The following is a 19329-nucleotide window of genomic DNA, read 5'->3' as shown; positions in this document are numbered from 1 at the left end:
TCTCGCAAAGATCTAGATAGTTTCAATAAGCTGCACACGGACGCTCAGTTTGGGTTCCGCCCAGGGTCACTTAGCCCCTGACCCCCTTGGTTCAAACATGGACAAAGAGCTGAATGCCAGAGGTGAGGTGAGAGTGACATCAAGGCAGCATTTGACTGAGTACGGCATCAAGGAGCCTGAGCTAAACTGAAGTCAATGTGAATCAGAGGAAAAGCCCTCCGCTGGTAGTATCATAGACTCCCTACAGTGGAGAAGGAGGCCATTTGGCCCATTGAGTCAGCACCGACCCTCCGAAAGAGCACCCTACCTAGGCCCACTCCCACCACCCTCTCTCCCTGTAACTCCATAACCCTACCTAACCCGCACCTCTTTGGACTGTGGGAAGAAACCGGAGCACCCGGGGGAAACCCAAGCAGACACGGGGAGGACGTGCAAACTTCACAAAGACTGTCACCCAAGGTCAGAATGGAACCCTGGTACTGGTGCTAACCACTGTGCCACTCATAGGAGTCGTGCCTAGGACAAAGAAACAGGTTGTGGTTGTTGGAGGTCAATCATTTCAACTCCAGGGCATTACTGCAGGAGTTCATCAGGCGAGTGTTCCAAACCCAACCATCTGCAGCTGCTTCTTTCCATCATTAGGTCAGATGTCAGGATATTCGCTGAGGACTGCACAATGTTCAGCACCATTTGTAACTCCTCAGACACTGAAGCAATCCAGGTCCAAATGCAGCAAGGTACAACATCCAGGCTCGGGGCTGACAAGCGGTAAATACCATTCGTACCAAACAAGTGACAGACAATGACCATCTCCAACAAGAGAGAATCTAACTATTGCCCTTGACATTCAATTGCATTACCATTGCTTAATATACCACTACCAACATCCTGGGGATTACCATTGACCAGAAACTGATCTGGACTTGGAGGAAGTCAGAGGCTGGGAAATATGTGTTGAGCAATTCGCCTCCTGACTCCCCAAAGCCTGTCCACCATCAACATGGCACAAGTGTAATGGAATACTCTGCACTTTCCTGGATGAGTGCAGCTCAAACAACACACAAGGGGTGGAATTCTCCGCCACCCGGGAATCGGCGGGAGCAGGAATCACGCCCCACCGGTCGGCGGGCCCCCCGCAGCAATTCTCCGGCCCAAGATGGGCCGAAGTCCCGCCGCTGTCAGGCCTCTCCCGCCGGCGTGGTTTAAACCACCTCTGTGCCGGCGAGAGCAGGTGGCGCGAGTGGGTCCCGGGGTCCGGGGGGGGGGGGGGGGGGGGGGGGGGGGCGCGGGGCGATCGGACCCCGGGGGGTGCCCCCACAGTCGTCTGGCCCGCGATTGGGGCCCACCTATCGGCAGGCGGGCCAGTGCCGTGGGGGCACTCTCTTTCTTCCGCCGCCGCCACGACCCCCACCATGGCGGAGGCGAAAGAGACCCCCTCCACCGCACATGCACCGGTGGTGACGTCAGCGGCCGCTGACGCTCTGGCGCATGCGTGATCTCACGCCGACCTGTGAAGGCCTTTAGGCCAGCCCCGACACCGGGCGGCATGGCGCCAAAGGCAGTCGGCGGAGCGGGAGCCACTCCGGCGCGGGCCTAAGGTGCGGAGAATTCCGACAGGAGGCCCGACCCCGGAGTTGTTGGTGCCACTCCGCTACGCCGGGACCCCCCACCCCACCGGGTAGGGGAGAATTTCACCCAAGATTCTCAACACCATCCAGGATGAAGCAGCCCACTTGATTGGCACCCCATCCACAAACATCCACTCCTTCCACCATCAATGTACAGGAGCTGCAACTCCCAAGGCTCCTTTACCAACACCATCCAAGCCCAAGACTGCTACCATCTAGAAGGACAAGGGCGGCAGTCACATGGGGCCACCCCTTGGAAGTTCCCTCCGAATCACTCACCGTCCTCACTGGAAATATATCTCCGTTCCTTCACTGTTGCTGAGTCAAAATCCTGGAACTCCCTCCCTCTCTGCACTGTGTCACATTGCCAGGGTCCCAGGTTCGATTCCAGCTTGGGTCACTGTCTGTGCGGAGTCTGCACGTTCTCACCGTGTCTGCGTGGGTTTCCTCCGGGTGTTCCAGTTTCCTCCCACAAGTCCCAAAGACGTGCTGTTAGGTGAATTGGACATTCTGAATTCTCCCTCTGTGTACCCGAACAGGCACCGGAATGTGGCAACTAGGGGCTTTTCACAGTAACTTCATTGCGGTGTCAATGTAAGCCTACTTGTGACAGTAATAAAGATTATTATACGTAAGGGCGCAGATACAGCCGGCGGTAACGAATGCAAATGGCCTTCATAGCGAGAGGATTTGAGTACAGGAATATAGATGGTTTACTGCAATTGTATAGGACATTGGTCACACCTGGCATACTGTGTGCAGCTTTTTAAACTTTATCGGAGGAAGGATGTTCTTGCTATGGAGGGAGTGCAGTGAAGGTTTACCAGACTGATTCCTGGGATGGTGGGACTGTTATATGAGGAGAGACTAAGTGGGTTAGGATTATATTCATTGGCGTTTAGAAGAGTGAGAGGAGATCTCATTGAAACTTATCAAATTCTAACAGGTTTAGACAGGGTAGATTCAGAAAGATTGTTCCGGATGGTGGGGGAGTCCAGAACTAGGGGTCATAGTTTGAGGATAAAGATTAGGACTGAGGCGACGAGAAATTTCTTCACCCAGAGAGTGGTGAATCTGTGGAATTCGCTGCCACAGAAAGTATTTGAGGCCAAAACGTTGTGTAATTTCAAGACGGAATTAGGTCTAGCTCTTAGGGCTAAAGGGATATGGGGGGAAGTCGGGATCAGGGTATTGAGTTTAATGATCAGCTAGCAGGCTTGAAGGGCCGACTGGCTCCCTCCTGCTATTTTCTATGTATATTTCTAAGTAATTAGATCATGATTTGAAAAAGAGACAGCACATTAGCTGATAGGAACAGGAGATGGCCACTCAGTTCCCCGTGTCTGTTCTGCCCGTCAGTGAGATCACAGCTGATCTATATGCTAACTTCAGCAACCCGCCCTGGTTCACATCCCTCAACATCCTTGAGTCACCAAAATCTATTCATCTTATTTAAAGTTGTTCATTGAGCTGACGTCTATTATTTTTTTGTAGGACAGTCTTCGACCAGCCTTTGTGAGGTTTGGTAAGTGCAGATCTTAGTGGTTTATCACAGGATGCTTGTGTTTGACTTGCCTAACCAGCGCCATTACTGGAGTTAGAGACTGCAGAGAGATTATTGTATGTTTAACAGGATCTAGATGCAGCTCGGTTTGTGTCATTTCAAATACGTATCATTTATTTTGTACACATTCAATGGAAATTTCCTGGATTGACAGCAACCCTAATGATGAACCAATGGTCTTTATTCAAACATTATCAATTGACTGCTTCCCCCATCCCATAAACAAATCAGCTTGTAGTAAAGAAACCACTAGCCATTGGTTCCTGGAGAAGGAAACAGTTAAAGAGGGTGGCAGAGAAATAATCCATGATTTACAGGATTCTGGATTTATGTTCAATCTCTCTCTCTCTCTGTGGCAGATTGTACAGCCCCATCTCTCCCGAAATTACTGAAGGTCCTGAAGAATTGATACAATTCTCATTTCAAACATCCCCCAGTCACATCTGGATGGGTGAAGGGGTTAGACCAAAATCTGCTCCTCCAGAACCAAGATGCAGACAGGTGACCTGAGCCTGTGAGAGACTACCCTGTGTGACAGCGCGCATGCAGCTTCCTGTTCCACAGCCTGGATTAAGTTCCAGAAGAGCCTTGTCTCTTTTTAAACTTTCAATCTCAAACTGTACAGTCCTTGTAACTCAGTTACTGTGCATTGTGTTCAAAGATTAGGCAAAGAATACCCTGCAATTTAATCAGGGTTCACACTTGTGGTCCGATGGTGTAATAATAGGATGGATCCTGATCCTCTTGATTTGTACTGCTGGGGATGAATTGCAGGTAGGTGTACAGGCATCGTTGAGTCCCTTCCCCAGAGCTGGACATCTGAGAAACAGCAGTATAAAAATGACTGAGCAATCCTCCGATCTCTGACAACTAATGCAGCACTGAGCACTGAATCAAACACACACTGCTGATTTAAACATCACTGAATCAAACACACACTGCTGATTTAAACATCACTGAATCAAACACACACTGCTGATTTAAACATCACTGAATCAAACACACACTGCTAATTTAAACATCACTGAATCAAACACACACTGCTAATTTAAACATCACTGAATCAAACACACACTGCTGATTTAAACATCACTGAATCAAACACACACTGCTGATTTAAACATCACTGAATCAAACACACACTGCTGATTTAAACATCACTGAATCAAACACACACGGCTGGTTTAAACATCACTGAATCAAACACACACTGCTGATTTAAACATCACTGAATCAAACACACACGGCTGATTTAAACATCACTGAATCAAACACACACGGCTGATTTAAACATCACTGAATCAAACACACACGGCTGATTTAAACATCACTGAATCAAACACACACGGCTGATTTAAACATCACTGAATCAAACACACACGGCTGATTTAAACATCACTGAATCAAACACACACGCCTGATTTAAACATCACTGAATCAAACACACACGGCTGATTTAAACATCACTGAATCAAACACACACGGTTGATTTAAACATCACTGAATCAAACACACACTGCTAATTTAAACATCACTGAATCAAACACACGGCTGATTTAAACATCACTGAATCAAACACACACTGCTAATTTAAACATCACTGAATCAAACACACACTGCTGATTTAAACATCACTGAATCAAACACACACGGTTGATTTAAACATCACTGAATCAAACACACACGGCTGATTTAAACATCACTGAATCAAACACACACTGCTCATTTAAACATCACTGAATCAAACACACACGGCTGATTTAAACATCACTGAATCAAACACACACAGCTGATTTAAACATCACTGAATCAAACACACGCTGCTGATTTAAACATCACTGAATCAAACACACACGGCTGATTTAAACATCACTGAATCAAACACACACGGCTGGTTTAAACATCACTGAATCAAACACACACTGCTGATTTAAACATCACTGAATCAAACACACATGGCTGATTTAAACATCACTGAATCAAACACACACGGTTGATTTAAACATCACTGAATCAAACACACACTGCTAATTTAAACATCACTGAATCAAACACACACTGCTGGTTTAAACATCACTGAATCAAACACACACGGCTGGTTTAAACATCACTGAATCAAACACACACTGCTAATTTAAACATCACTGAATCAAACACACATGGCTGATTTAAACATCACTGAATCAAACACACACTGCTGGTTTAAACATCACTGAATCAAACACACATGGCTGATTTAAACATCACTGAATCAAACACACACAGCTGATTTAAACATCACTGAATCAAACACACACGGCTGATTTAAACATCACTGAATCAAACACACACGGCTGATTTAAACATCACTGAATCAAACACACGGCTGATTTAAACATCACTGAATCAAACACACACTGCTAATTTAAACATCACTGAATCAAACACACACGGCTGATTTAAACATCACTGAATCAAACACACACAGCTGATTTAAACATCACTGAATCAAACACACACTGCTGATTTAAACATCACTGAATCAAACACACACGGCTGATTTAAACATCACTGAATCAAACACACACGGCTGATTTAAACATCACTGAATCAAACACACATGGCTGATTTAAACATCACTGAATCAAACACACACGGTTGATTTAAACATCACTGAATCAAACACACACTGCTAATTTAAACATCACTGAATCAAACACACATGGCTTATTTAAACATCACTGAATCAAACACACACTGCTGATTTAAACATCACTGAATCAAACACACACTGCTGATTTAAACATCACTGAATCAAACACACACTGCTGGTTTAAACATCACTGAATCAAACACACACTGCTGGTTTAAACATCACTGAATCAAACACACACGGTTGATTTAAACATCACTGAATCAAACACACACGGCTGATTTAAACATCACTGAATCAAACACACACTGCTAATTTAAACATCACTGAATCAAACACACACTGCTGATTTAAACATCACTGAATCAAACACACACTGCTGATTTAAACATCACTGAATCAAACACACACTGCTGATTTAAACATCACTGAATCAAACACACACTGCTGATTTAAACATCACTGAATCAAACACACACTGCTGATTTAAACATCACTGAATCAAACACACACTGCTGATTTAAACATCACTGAATCAAACACACACTGCTGGTTTAAACACCATAAGGGCCCTTCCTGAAACAAATACTTTTACTGATTTTGGGGAGATGGTGACATTGTGGTATTGTCAGTGGACAGTAAATCAGAGACCCAGAGTATTGCTCTGGGGACCTGGGTTCAAATCCTGCCACTGCAGATGGTGAAATTTGAATTCAATAAAAATCTGGAATTAAATAGGATGGCCATGAAACCATTGTCGATTGTCGATAAAACCCATCTGGTTTAGTAACGTCCTTCAGGGAAGGAAATCTGCCGTCCTTACCTGGTCTGGCCTACACGTGACTCCAGACCCACAGCAATGTGGTTGACTCTTAACTGCCCCCCTCAAGGGCAATTAGGGATGGGCAATAAATGCTGGCACAGCCGGCGACACCCACGTCCCATGAATAAATTTTTAAAAACTTATTATATTACACCCCTCTTCTCCCCTCTGTTTTTCTCTGTCCTGTGAGTAGAGGGTAGGGTGAGTTTAAATGGGAGGTTAGGAATTAGATAAAAGTTGTATTTTCTGCATATTTAATTATAGTTATTGTTATTTATACAAGTTAATTCTATTTAAATTTACAAACCTGGTGACTATTTCGATAATGTTACGACTCCGGGTCAAGTGGGGCTGGAAGTGACCGCGCGCTATTCCAGGGGGTCGTAACAGCACCCATTGCTGATTACTCCACCCATTGCTGATTACTCCACCCATTGCTGATTACTCCACCTATTGCTGATTACTCCACCCATTGCTGATTACTCCATCCATTGCTGATTACTCCACCCATTGCTGATTACTCCATCCATTGCTGATTACTCCACCCATTGCTGATTACTCCACCCATTGCTGATTACTCCACCCATTGCTGATTACTCCACCCATTGCTGATTACTCCATCCATTGCTGATTACTCCACCCATTGCTGATTACTCCACCCATTGCTGATTACTCCATCCATTGCTGATTACTCCACCCATTGCTGATTACTCCACCCATTGCTGATTACTCCACCCATTGCTGATTACTCCATCCATTGCTGATTACTCCATCCATTGCTGATTACTCCATCCATTGCTGATTACTCCACCCATTGCTGATTACTCCACCCATTGCTGATTACTCCACCCATTGCTGATTACTCCACCCATTGCTGATTACTCCACCCATTTCTGATTACTCCACCCATTGCTGATTACTCCATCCATTGCTGATTACTCCACCCATTGCTGATTACTCCACCCATTGCTGATTACTCCATCCATTGCTGATTACTCCACCCATTGCTGATTACTCCACCCATTGCTGATTACTCCATCCATTGCTGATTACTCCATCCATTGCTGATTACTCCACCCATTGCTGATTACTCCACCCATTGCTGATTACTCCATCCATTGCTGATTACTCCACCCATTGCTGATTACTCCACCCATTGCTGATTACTCCATCCATTGCTGATTACTCCAGCCATTGCTGATTACTCCACCCATTTCTGATTACTCCACCCATTGCTGATTACTCCACCCATTGCTGATTACTCCACCCATTGCTGATTACTCCACCCATTGCTGATTACTCACCCATTGCTGATTACTCCACCCATTTCTGATTACTCCACCCATTGCTGATTACTCCACCCATTGCTGATTACTCAACCCATTGCTGATTACTCCATCCATTGCTCATAGAATTTACAGTACAGAAAGAGGCCATTCGGCCCAAGGAGTCTGCATCGGCTCTTGGAATGAGCACCCTACTTAAGGCCACACCTCCACCCTATCCCTGTAACCCAGCAATCCCCCTAACCTAAGGGCAATTTATCATGGCCAATCCACCTAACCCGCGCATTTTTGGACTGTGGGAGGAGACCGGAGCACCCGGAGGAAACCCACGCAGACATGGGGAGAACGTACAAAGTCCGCACAGACAGTGACCCAAGCCGAGAATCGAACTTGGGACCCTGGAGCTGTGAAGCAACTGTGCTAACCACTGTGCTACCGTGCCGCCCACCCATTGCTGACTAATCCACCCATTGCTGATTAATGGACAGCACGGTAGCATAGTGGTTAGCATTGTGGCTTCACAGCGCCAGGGTCCCAGGATCTATTCCCCGCTGGGTCACTGTCTGTGCGGAGTCTGCACATTCTCCCGGTGTCTGCGTGGGTTTCCTCCGGGTGCTCCGATTTCCTCACACAGTACAGGTTAGGTGGATTGGACGTGCTAAATTTCCCTTAGTGACCAAAAAGGTTAGGAGGGGTTACTTGGGTTACGGGGATAGGGTGGAGTTTGAGGGCTAAATAGGGCCGGTGCAGACTCGATGGGCTGAATGACCTTCTTCTGCACTGTATGTTCCATGTAATCCACCCATTGCTAATTACTCCACCGAGCTCTCGGTACAAACACAGATAGATTTATCTCAACTGGGAAGTTTAGAGTTTTTCTCTCTGGAACACTGGTTTATTCCTACTCACGTTAGGTTGGCTGTCTTCATTTTGAATCTCATCCTCTGCAAGAGAAAGAATAACATTAGCTTTTCCTTCACAATTGAAAATTAGTTTGACCACCGCATTCTTCCAAAAAAAACACAAAATTACTAAAATGCCTTTGAGTGTCATCACCCTCAGCTCCCACTGTCATCAGCATGAGTCAGTTGGTGCACTGCTGCCTCTGATTCCAGAGATTGGAATATTAAATCCAGACTGACATTCCCACTGCAACACTGAGGGAGTGCTGCGCTGTCAGAGGGTCAGTACTGAGGGAGCGCCGCACTGTCAGAGGGTCAGTACTGAGGGAGTGCTGCACTGTCAGAGGGTCAGTACTGAGGGAGTGCTGCACTGTCAGAGGGTCAGTACTGAGGGAGTGCCGCACTGTCAGAGGGTCAGTACTGAGGGAGTGCCGTACTGTCAGAGGGTCAGTACTGAGGGAGTGCCACACTGTCAGAGGGTCAGTACTGAGGGAGTGCCGCACTGTCAGAGGGTCAGTACTGAGGGAGTGCTGCACTGTCAGAGGGTCAGTACTGAGGGAGTGCTGCACTGTCAGAGGGTCAGTACTGAGGGAGTGCTGCACTGTCAGAGGGTCAGTACTGAGGGAGTACCACACTGTCAGAGGGTCAGTACTGAGGGAGTGCTGCACTGTCAGAGGGTTAGTACTGAGGGAGTGCTGCACTGTCAGAGGGTCAGTACTGAGGGAGTGCCACACTGTCAGAGGGTCAGTACTGAGGGAGTGCTGCACTGTCAGAGGGTCAGTACTGGGGGAGTGCCGCACTGTCAGAGGGTCAGTACTGAGTGAGTGCCGCACTGTCAGAGGGTCAGTACTGAGGGAGTGCCGCACTGTCAGAGGGTCAGTACTGAGGGAGTGCCGCACTGTCAGAGGGTCAGTACTGAGGGAGTGCCGCACTGTCAGAGGGTCAGTACTGAGGGAGTGCTGCACTGTCAGAGGGTCAGTACTGAGGGAGTGCCGCACTGTCAGAGGGTCAGTACTGAGGGAGTGCCGCACTGTCAGAGGGTAAGTACTGGGGGAGTGCTGCACTGTCAGAGGGTCAGTACTGAGGGAGTGCTGCACTGTCAGAGGGTCAGTACTGAGGGAGTGCCGCACTGTCAGAGGGTCAGTACTGAGGGAGTGCCGCACTGTCAGAGGGTCAGTACTGAGGGAGTGCCGCACTGTCAGAGGGTCAGTACTGAGGGAGTGCTGCACTGTCAGAGGGTCAGTACTGAGGGAGTGCTACACTGTCAGAGGGTCAGTACTGAGGGAGTGCTGCACTGTCAGAGGGTCAGTACTGAGGGAGTGCTGGACTGTCAGAGGGTCAGTACTGAGGGAGTGCCGCACTGTCAGAGGGTCAGTACTGAGGGAGTGCCGCACTGTCAGAGGGTCAGTACTGAGGCAGTGCTGCACTGTCAGAGGATCCACCTTTTACATGGGATATTAACCAATGCCTTGTTTATGCATTCAGGTTAAGGTAACAAAATTCAGGACAATATTCCCCTCGGTTTCACGGTCAATATTTGTCCCTCAACCAACATCACAAAAACAGATGATTTTGTTTATACTACATTGCTGTTTGTGGGAAATTACTGTGCACAATTTGGCCGCCACGTTTATTTTACGATAACAGTGATTAATTTTCAAAAAGTACGTCAGTAGCTGCAACGAGCTTTACGATGTGGCTGTGAAAGGTGCAGTAGAAACATTTGTCTTCTTTTTATTTGCGTGGTTAGAAGGAAGTGTGAGGAAGAGATTCAGAACACACAGGGTGGTCGCTGTGCCATACCGAGGAATTCTGCAGCCTCTGGGGACGGTCTGCTGATGACTCTGGTCCCTGCCACACCAAAACAGAAGGAAAATTGTATTTGATTAAGATCAACTAGCTAACAACACTGATTAAAGCAGAGTCTGAGATCTGTCTACAGCATGTATATTATGGATTGGATCCCAGGGCTGGGTGCAGACACCAGGAAGGATGAGAGAGCAGCTCGAGGCTGATTAATCTCCAATTCTAACCCATTCCCATTGGAAAGCTCCATCTGTATCCCAAAGGCCCAGCTGCGGCTCCTATTAAACTTTGTGGCTAAGGGTTGGCAGGTATCTCTGTGACACACATCTAACGCACAGTAAGAAGCAACTTCACCTGCAAGAAACTGTCTGGCCCCAATCCATGGATACCTTCATGAGGCAGGTGATGGAGTTTGGAGACAGACCAGTCCTGAGCTCAGTGAATAGCAGAACAGGCTTCAGTGACTGAATGGCCTCTCCCTGTTCTGCTGTTCACAGCTCCCTGCACCGTGGAATGGAGCGAGAATGATCTGAGAAATTGGAATAACACCACCAGGATAGGTATCAGAACCAGCTCCTCCCATCCTAAAATGTGTGACATCATACCCGGTTACTGCACACTAATTGTATTCTTACATACTGTCAGATAGTCTGAACAAAATTCACAATGGCAGCGTTAAAAGAATCAACAGCAAGATTCAAAACGAAAATCGAAAGGATATTCCTTACCTTCGAATTGATCTTCCTCCCCACTCAGATTCTCCCTGAGGCGCAACTCTGGGCAAAAACAGAGCATTTAGTCAGAAAATCAGCATCTTAACCTGAACAGTCACACAGTCTGATTACTCAATCTGACAGGACAGTAATCCAGGGGGTGGAAACCAGTCCCATGGGGCAAAACACCAGGGGCAGCGGGGCCAGTATCACGGGAAAAATCTCCAGGGGAGGGACACACAAACACACACAAATGCCCGGTCCCACGGGGCAAAACGCCAAGGGCGGGGAACCCAGGGGTGTTCACTAATACCCTTTCGGAAAGGGAATCTGCCGTCTGTTTCTGCTCTGGTGAATTTGTGGCTGCAGCAATGTCGTTGATTCTTAACTGTCACCTAAAATTTCCTATACAGGCTACTCAATTAAAAATAATAAATGCTAACCATGATGCAGAGTGACACCAAGAGCGTGGGTTCAATTCCCGTTCCGGCTGAGGTTATTCATGAAGGCCCCGCCTTCTCAAACTTGCCTGAGGTGTGGTGACCCTCAGGTTAAATCTCTGACAGGCACTCAGTGAGAGACTCCAATATTTAATGACCTTACCCCTTCGCTGCTCTTTGCATTTTTTGATTGCAAGGAAAACCGCAATGAAACCCATCACACACAGCACAGCTACAGTCACACCCAGAACTTGTCTTTGTCCCGGACGGAACGGCTGTGAACATTCCTGGAAATGTTTATCTAGGGAAAGAAGAAACAAACTAAGGTGCAAACTGCTTCCATTCACAATTTCCACTGATCACCTTCTTCTCCTTTTAAGACATGGACTCCATCATGTTGAGACCCCTTCAGATATAGTCACACAGCAGACAGATTGGAATTGTCTCTGACTGGGAAATGTACTCAGAGTTTTGAACTCCACACAGGTGCATACACAATAAAATCCATTTTGTGTATTCCACAGACAGCTGGAGAGTCTTTTGACCTCCCGGATCGGGGACACAATTGGTAAGCGACCAATGTCCCTTAGCTTAAATCTATGTCCCTGGTTATTGACTCTTCCACGAAGGGGAAAAGTACCTTCCTGTCCACCCTATCTATGTCACTCATAATTTTAAACACCTCAGCCTTCTCTGCTCCAGCAAAAACAGCCCCAGCCTATCCAGTCTCTCTTGATAGCTGAACGATTCTGCCCAGGAAACGAACTGGTGAATCTCCTCTGCACCCTCTGCAGTGCAATCACTTCCTTTCTATAGTGTGGTCTGGGCAATGTAATGATATGTATATAGGCAAGCTAGTGAAGGGTTAATTATTACATCTCTGTGAGATTCAAACACTAGAGGGCACCACCATTTCTCTGTATATAAATCAGGGAATGGTGGGTAGTTAGCAAAGGGGAAAGACAGAACAGCACGAGGAGTAGATTAGATTAGAGAGAGTGAGCACGAGGATATTATTAGTGACTACTAGATTATTGATTACTGCTAGGCAGATTCAATATTATTTTATTATTAGTTATAGCTCAGTAGTGTGTGCGAACATCATTTAATTAATCGTTATCTAATAAATTAGTTTTGATTCAATCTAATGATTGGTGGTTTCTTTGTTATCGACTCATCGGACCATTCTGCATCAAAAGGCAAAGAACAACAACATATTACCACCAAAAATAATATAACAAGCAGCGTGGTGCCGCAGTGGTTAGCACTGCTGTCTCACGGAGCCAAGGACCCGGTTTGATCTTGGCTCTGGGTCACTGTCTGTGTGGAGTCCAAAGTCGTGCAGGTAGGTGGATTGGCCATGCTAAATTGCCCTTCGTGTCCAAAAGGGTTGGGTGGGGTTGCTGGGCTACGGGTATGGGGCAGAAGTGTGGGTGTGACTGGGGTGCTCTTTCCAAGGGCCGGTGCAGACTCGATGGGTTGACTGGCCTCCTTCTGCACTCTAAAGTCTATGTCTATGGAGTTTGTACATTCTCCCCGTGTCTGCGTCAGTCTCACTCCCACAACCCAAAGATGTGCAGGCTAGGTGGATTGGCCACGGTAAATTACCTCTTAATTGAAAAAAAAGGATTGGATACTCTAAATTTATGAATAAAATAGTGTGGTGACCAGAACTGCACACAGTACTCCAGCTGGGGTCTATCCAGTGTTTTATACAGCTCAATCAAAACCTCCCTGCTCTTATATCCAATACCTTGGTTAAAAAAGGCAAGTATCCCATAGGCTTTCTTATATAATTAATCATCTTTATTCTCACAAGTAGGCTTACATTAATACTGCAATGAAGTTACTGTGAAAATCCCCTAGTCGCCACATTCCGGCGCCTGTTTGGGTACACAGAGGGAGAATGTCTAATTCATCTAACAGCACGTCTTTCAGGACTTGTAGGAGGAAACCACCACCCTATCTACCTGTCCAGCTGCCTTCAGCGATCTGTGAACCTGCACACCCAGGTCCCTCTGATCCTCTGTACTTCCTGGGGTCCGACCATTCATTGTCTATTCCTTGCCTTGTTAGTCCTCCCAAAATGCATCACTTCACAATTTCCATGGTTAAATTCCATTTGCTACTCTTCTGTCCATCCAACCAGTCTGTCTATGTCGTTCCAAAGGGTGTAAAAGGTTTATATAAAAACAAGTTATTTATTTATGCTTACTGGTGATCAGCTGCTGAACCTTGACCTTGTTGACAGGGTTTTGGACACTGCAAATGTAAGTCCCACAGACTGAGCTGGTCAGGTTGATGATTCCTAAAGTGCGGTGGTCTGTTGATAGCTGGAATTGTCGGTCAGTCAGAAGGGTTTTGTTATCTTTCATCCAGGAGAATTTGGGATTGGAGCCATTGTTGACTGTGCAGTTCATGGTCAGCTTTGGGTGAGGAGGGTCTTGTGTCTGCACTGTAATCCTGGGCTCTGTAACTGGAACTAAACAAGCAGAAACCATATGAGACGGAGACTAGCAGCACATTGGAGGTGCAGGCATGTTAAAAGCACTAAATGGTGCATTGCTAAAGCACTAGAACAAGAGAGGGCCTGGAGTTCAGTGCTGATCCCAGCTGCTACCAGTTGGGGCGCTGCAGTTCCTATCAGTACCAAGGGCCATGATTTCTTCCCTTGATCCCAACGGGTGACGCTGTTCCGTCACGGGGGCACACTGGTTAGCACTGCTCCTGGTCACAGCACCAGGGCCTTGGGTGACTGTCTGTGTGGAGTCGGCACATTCTCTCCGTGTCTGAGTGGGTTCCTCCGTTTACTCCGGTTTCCTCCCGCAGCCCTAAGATGTGCAGGTTAGGTGGGGTACGGGGATAGGGTGGAGAAGTGGGTCTAGGTAGGCTGCTCTTTCGGAGGGTCGGTGCAGACTCGATGGGGCGAATGGCCCCCTTCTGCAGGGGTTCTATGGTTCTATTCTATGGAAAGTCAAAGGCACAATGGCTCTGCTCCATCACTGGGTGGAGTCTCTCCTCCCAGCACAGGGGATGCCTCATATTGCTTCATTATTGACAGGTGCTCTTGAGCAGCGGGGCATCTCTCCATTCACCAACTACATGGATTCTGATTTAAAAGATGTTATTTTAATGAAAGGTTTCCTTGGCCAAAGTGCACCACAGAATGAGGGAGTTAATAGCTGTCTGAGGCTTGATTTCCCAAGGTTAAATGAGTTACAATGTCCCATATAGAGAGCTTTGACCAAGTAGAATTGTATCTGGGACTGTTAATGTTGATGCTAACCGGCCTCCCTTGCCTTTCACTAAAATTGCTCAGAAAAATTTGATACACTGACCTAGCACTGTCAGGTTGATGAATGTCACTTTTTCTATCCCCACTTGAAGTGTAATGGTTATCTTGTATTCACCCTCATCCTGCAGGTTCAGTTGATGGATGAGTAATGAGTTGTTTTCTACGATGTAGCTCACATGTTCCTTGTACTTTGGGAAGATTACTGACGATTCCGTTTCATTGTTGTCATACTGAAGTATTGTCTGGCCCCCTTTGTGCCAGTTGATGGTTTGCACTGAACTCAACTCACTCCTACTCCCCCCTGCAAGACAGACAGGTTGGTGCAGGAATCCAGTCACTTGGATTGCAGGAAATGCTGAAAGGGAAGTAAACACATATTAAAATAACAGAAAGTTATTTTGTTTTCAGGTTTTGGGTGATGCGATGAAACCAGACATCAGCCTTTCACCTCACAGAAAGTTATTTAGTTTGTTGTGCAGTAGGTGTGGGAACCCATCTTTAAAAAGTAAAGTTTATGAGAAATGGACAACACGGGCTGGATTCTCCGATTTTGCTCATAGAACAGTACAGCACAGAACAGGCCCTTCGGCCCTCAATGTTGTGCCGAGCCATGATCACCCTACTCAAACCCACGTACCACCCTATACCCGTAACCCAACAACCCCCCCTTAACCTTACTTTTATTAGGACACTACGGGCAATTTAGCATGGCCAATCCACCTAACCCGCACATCTTTGGACTGTGGGAGGAAACCGGAGCACCCGGAGGAAACCCACGCACACAGGGGGAGGACGTGCAGACTCCGCACAGACAGTGACCCAAGCCGGAATCGAACCTGGGACCCTGGAGCTGTGAAGCATTTATGCTAACCACCATGCTACCCTGCTGCCCATTTTGAGGCAATGTCCAGAGGAAGCGTCTAGTTTTACGATGAAAAAAAATCGGTGAGGCCCCAGCACTGATGCTCCGACCGGTGAGGGGCGAGCAGCCGCGCCACGGAAAACGCACGGCCTTCCCGATATAAAGGGCTGGAGAATTGCCGGGTCTGTGGCCGCGCATGCGCACAGTGACGACCTGCAGCGGTCGTGCCGTACAACATGGTGCCGGCCACACGCGGACCCGACCTGCCAGATAATGCCCCCCGGGTCACCCCCCCAACAGTCCCCCCAGTCCTTGCCGAAGCCCCCCCCGGCCGCAGCACGGTTCCCCTCCTCCCCCCCCCTCCCCTCAACTATGGCGACGTGGACACAGTCCACAGCCGCCACACCAGGTTCATGAAAACAGAGAGCACATGTGCCCCACGCGGTCGGGAACTCGGCCCATCAGGGGTGGAGCATCGGGGGAGGGCTTTCAGGTGACGTCCCAATGGCGTGCAGCGTACTCATCGATGATGCCGTTTTGGAGGGGGCGGAGCATCTGAAAATTGGCACTGACCCGATTTCGGTCTTAAAAAGGGAGTCTCTGCCCAATCTCCAATTACGATATCGGCGCCGGGCTACGGAGAATCCGGCTCCACGTTTCTGGTTTACCATAGAAAAGTTACAGCACAGAAGAGGGCCATTCAGCCCAACTTGTCCACACCAGCTGGCGGCCTATCCTTTTATTTAAATTTAGAATACCCAATTCATTTTTTCCAATTAAGGGGCAATCCACCTAACCTGCACATCTTTGGGTTTGTGGGGGTGAGACTCACGCAGACACGGGGAGAATGTGCAAACTCCACACGGACAGTGATCCAGGGCCGGGATCGAACCCGGGTTCTCGACGCCGTGAGGTAGCAGTGCTAACCACTGTGTTACCGTGCCGCCCTACAAAATGCTAGGTTATTATTGGATTTGGATTTATTTGGATTTAATTTATTGTCATGCGTACCGAGGTACAGTGAAAAGTTTTGTTCTGCGTACAGTCCAGACAGATCGTTCCATACATGAAAGCATTGGGCATACGATAAATACACAATGTAAATACATAGACGTAGACATCGGGTGAAGTGTACGGAGTGAAGTCCTACTCAGTAGAGAAGATGTGTGGAGAGATCAGATCAGTCCATAACAGGGCCTTTTAGGAGTCTGGTAACAGCGGGGAAGAAGCTGTTTGTGCGTGTTTTCAGACTTTTGTATCTCCTGCCCGATGGAAGAGGTTGGAAGAGAGAATAACCCGGGTAGGAGGGGTCTTTGATTTTGCTGCCCGTTTTCCCCAGGCAGCGGGAGGTACAGACAGAGTCGATGGATAGCAGGTGGGTTCACATGATGGACTGGGCTGTGTTCACACTCTTTGCCGTGTTGCCTAGCCAGGATTATCTTGCCTGTGGGAGCACTGACTTGCAGCGTTACCAGGAGCTGAATGGGAATCATCGACTCTTACTGCAGCTTAAGTGGCACTTCGTCTATCTGCAAGAGATGATGGAAACTTTGCTCAGGTCAGATGAGATCATCTGTTGCATTTCTTTCGATGGCTGAACAAGTTGAATCTGAAAGTGCAAAGTCTGCCACAAGTACCAGACAGGAAGTTGTACCTCGCCGGTAATGCAGGATAATCCCTGGTGACACCTTGTTTGCAGGAGTAGCATCTGCTTCGGGAACTAAATGTCAATGTGGTGGATTATCTCCTGTGCTAAATGGAGCAAGCCGTCTCTGGGGAAAACATGCCAAGCTGGCTACCAGTAATCAAACAACGGTGGCTTCACTGGCTTAGTCAGAGCGCAGGATGAAAGATAGTCAATGTGGTGGCAAAAAACCTGCTGGTGTTGCAATTTGCATTGACCGTCAGCTACAGTTTCCCCTGATAAGCTGTGTATGCTGTTTAGGGCATTCATGTTTCTTTTGACAGCATCCTTGAATCGGATCTTTGGGTGCTCTGCTGTCTCGAGACATGGGCTGAATAGTAGATCCTAGGGGATGCGACTATCTTTCATCCTGCGCTCTGACCAAGCCAGTGAAGCCATCGTTGCTTGATTACTGGTAGCCAGCTTGGCATGTTTTCCCCAGAGAGGGCTTGCTCCATTTAGCACAGGAGATAATTCAGCCCATCACCCTGTGCCAGCTCCGTGATTAGTCCCCCACGATTGCCCTTGGCCTGAAGCCCTGAATAATTTCCAAATCTTCAGGTACTTATTGAATTCCCTTTTGAAAGTTATCATTCAATCTGCTTTCAACACTATTTCAGGCAGCATATTCCGGATCACAATAATTTTTCTCCTATTCCGAGATCTTGATGTCCCCATTGCATCTTAACCCCATTTCCACTGTGCACATTAATAACCCTCCTGCTAACTTACATCACAATTCAATTATGGTTTGGGAGAAAAAGTTATTTCACTGTTAACTTCCTGATTTATCATGGCATTTTATCACTTGGCAAACGAGAAGCGTTTGACTGAGCTGGTTTTGGTGATCCACTTTATAAACTTTCAAGCTTGGTCCTCCTTACCCCACACCGTCATTTCTTGCAAGCGATGTACTGATATCACTGAACAAGACAATGATTGACTTCCTCGAGGCTTTTAAACCCACGGTTCTGAAGTAACATTCACACTTACCTTGCTGCTGCTGCCCAAAGAACAAGATTATGATGGAAGTTAAATATGTGCAGGAAGGCTGCATGGTCCTTGTGATTTCACAAACACGTCCCAGGAACACACCTCTGGTCTAGTGCAAGGAATTCCAAATTAAACTGAGCCAACATGTCGGAGTTTTCAAAAAACACAAGTGAATTAGCACGAGAAAAGATGTTTCTGCTGTGCATTAGACTCTTCATCAAAGCAGTTTATAGGTCCACCCTATTCCGTTATTGAACCAGCAGCAAAATGGAGATGGAAACTAAGATTAAACCACAACGATGGTGATGTCTTTCGAATCGTCTTATGACAGCAGAATATCTATTGCCTGCATCAGCACTTTTTCAAATTGTGGTGAAGGCTTATTTTCGGGTAGGAGATTCACCAGCCAGAATAGGGTAAATGATCAGTTAATCTCGCGCCTTTTTCACTTATTCTGTCCTTCTTCTCTCTGGCTCCCTGGTGTGGGCTGTGTCCTGACTAACAGATCCAGCAGGAGGCTTGCTTACAGGTTTTTGCCCAAAAGTTTCAATGTACCACAAAAACACCTAACACTTTTTAAACATTACTGAGCCAGTAATCCAGAGGGCAGGCTGATGGCCTAGGGTCCTGGCTTCAAATCTCACTGTGACAGCTGGTGGAATTTAAATTCAATTAATAAATCTGGAATATAAAGGCTAGTC

General features: G+C 47.1%; 1 protein-coding gene across 3 annotated transcripts; it reads right to left on the bottom strand.

Annotated features, from left to right (window-relative positions):
• Nucleotides 1-3279: 3279 nt before the first annotated feature.
• On the bottom strand, nucleotides 3280-19322 carry LOC119954496 (hepatocyte cell adhesion molecule). Of its 3 annotated transcripts, none has more exons than XM_038779783.1 (8): nucleotides 18629-19322; nucleotides 15205-15444; nucleotides 14010-14276; nucleotides 11958-12095; nucleotides 11370-11417; nucleotides 10639-10686; nucleotides 8843-8877; nucleotides 3280-4011 (listed from the first exon to the last, which is right to left on the bottom strand). In XM_038779783.1, the coding sequence occupies exons 1-8, from the start codon at nucleotides 18690-18692 to the stop codon at nucleotides 3889-3891; spliced, it is 963 nt and encodes a 320-aa protein (XP_038635711.1). In that variant the 5' UTR covers nucleotides 18693-19322; the 3' UTR covers nucleotides 3280-3888. The 3 variants fall into 3 exon arrangements, with proteins under 3 accessions (XP_038635711.1, XP_038635709.1, XP_038635710.1); XM_038779781.1 differs by having other exon boundaries at nucleotides 15133-15444; nucleotides 18629-19317; XM_038779782.1 differs by lacking the exon at nucleotides 10639-10686 and having other exon boundaries at nucleotides 15133-15444.
• Between the last annotated feature and the right edge of the window lie 7 nt (nucleotides 19323-19329).

Source organism: Scyliorhinus canicula, chromosome 19 (assembly GCF_902713615.1).
Source record: "Scyliorhinus canicula chromosome 19, sScyCan1.1, whole genome shotgun sequence".
NCBI lineage: Eukaryota > Metazoa > Chordata > Chondrichthyes > Carcharhiniformes > Scyliorhinidae > Scyliorhinus > Scyliorhinus canicula.
This window is presented reverse-complemented; position numbering and strand designations above follow the sequence as displayed.

Coding starts and splice junctions, on each gene's coding strand:
- LOC119954496 (XM_038779781.1), bottom strand. CDS start 18,692: ATGCAGCCTTCCTGCACATATTTAACTTCCATCATAATCTTGTTCTTT. Junction 14,277..15,132: donor CATCAACCTGACAGTGCTAG/GTCAGTGTATCA, acceptor CTGCTTGTTTAG/TTCCAGTTACAGAGCCCAGG. Junction 11,418..11,957: donor ATGCAAAGAGCAGCGAAGGG/GTAAGGTCATTA, acceptor GTTTTTGCCCAG/AGTTGCGCCTCAGGGAGAAT.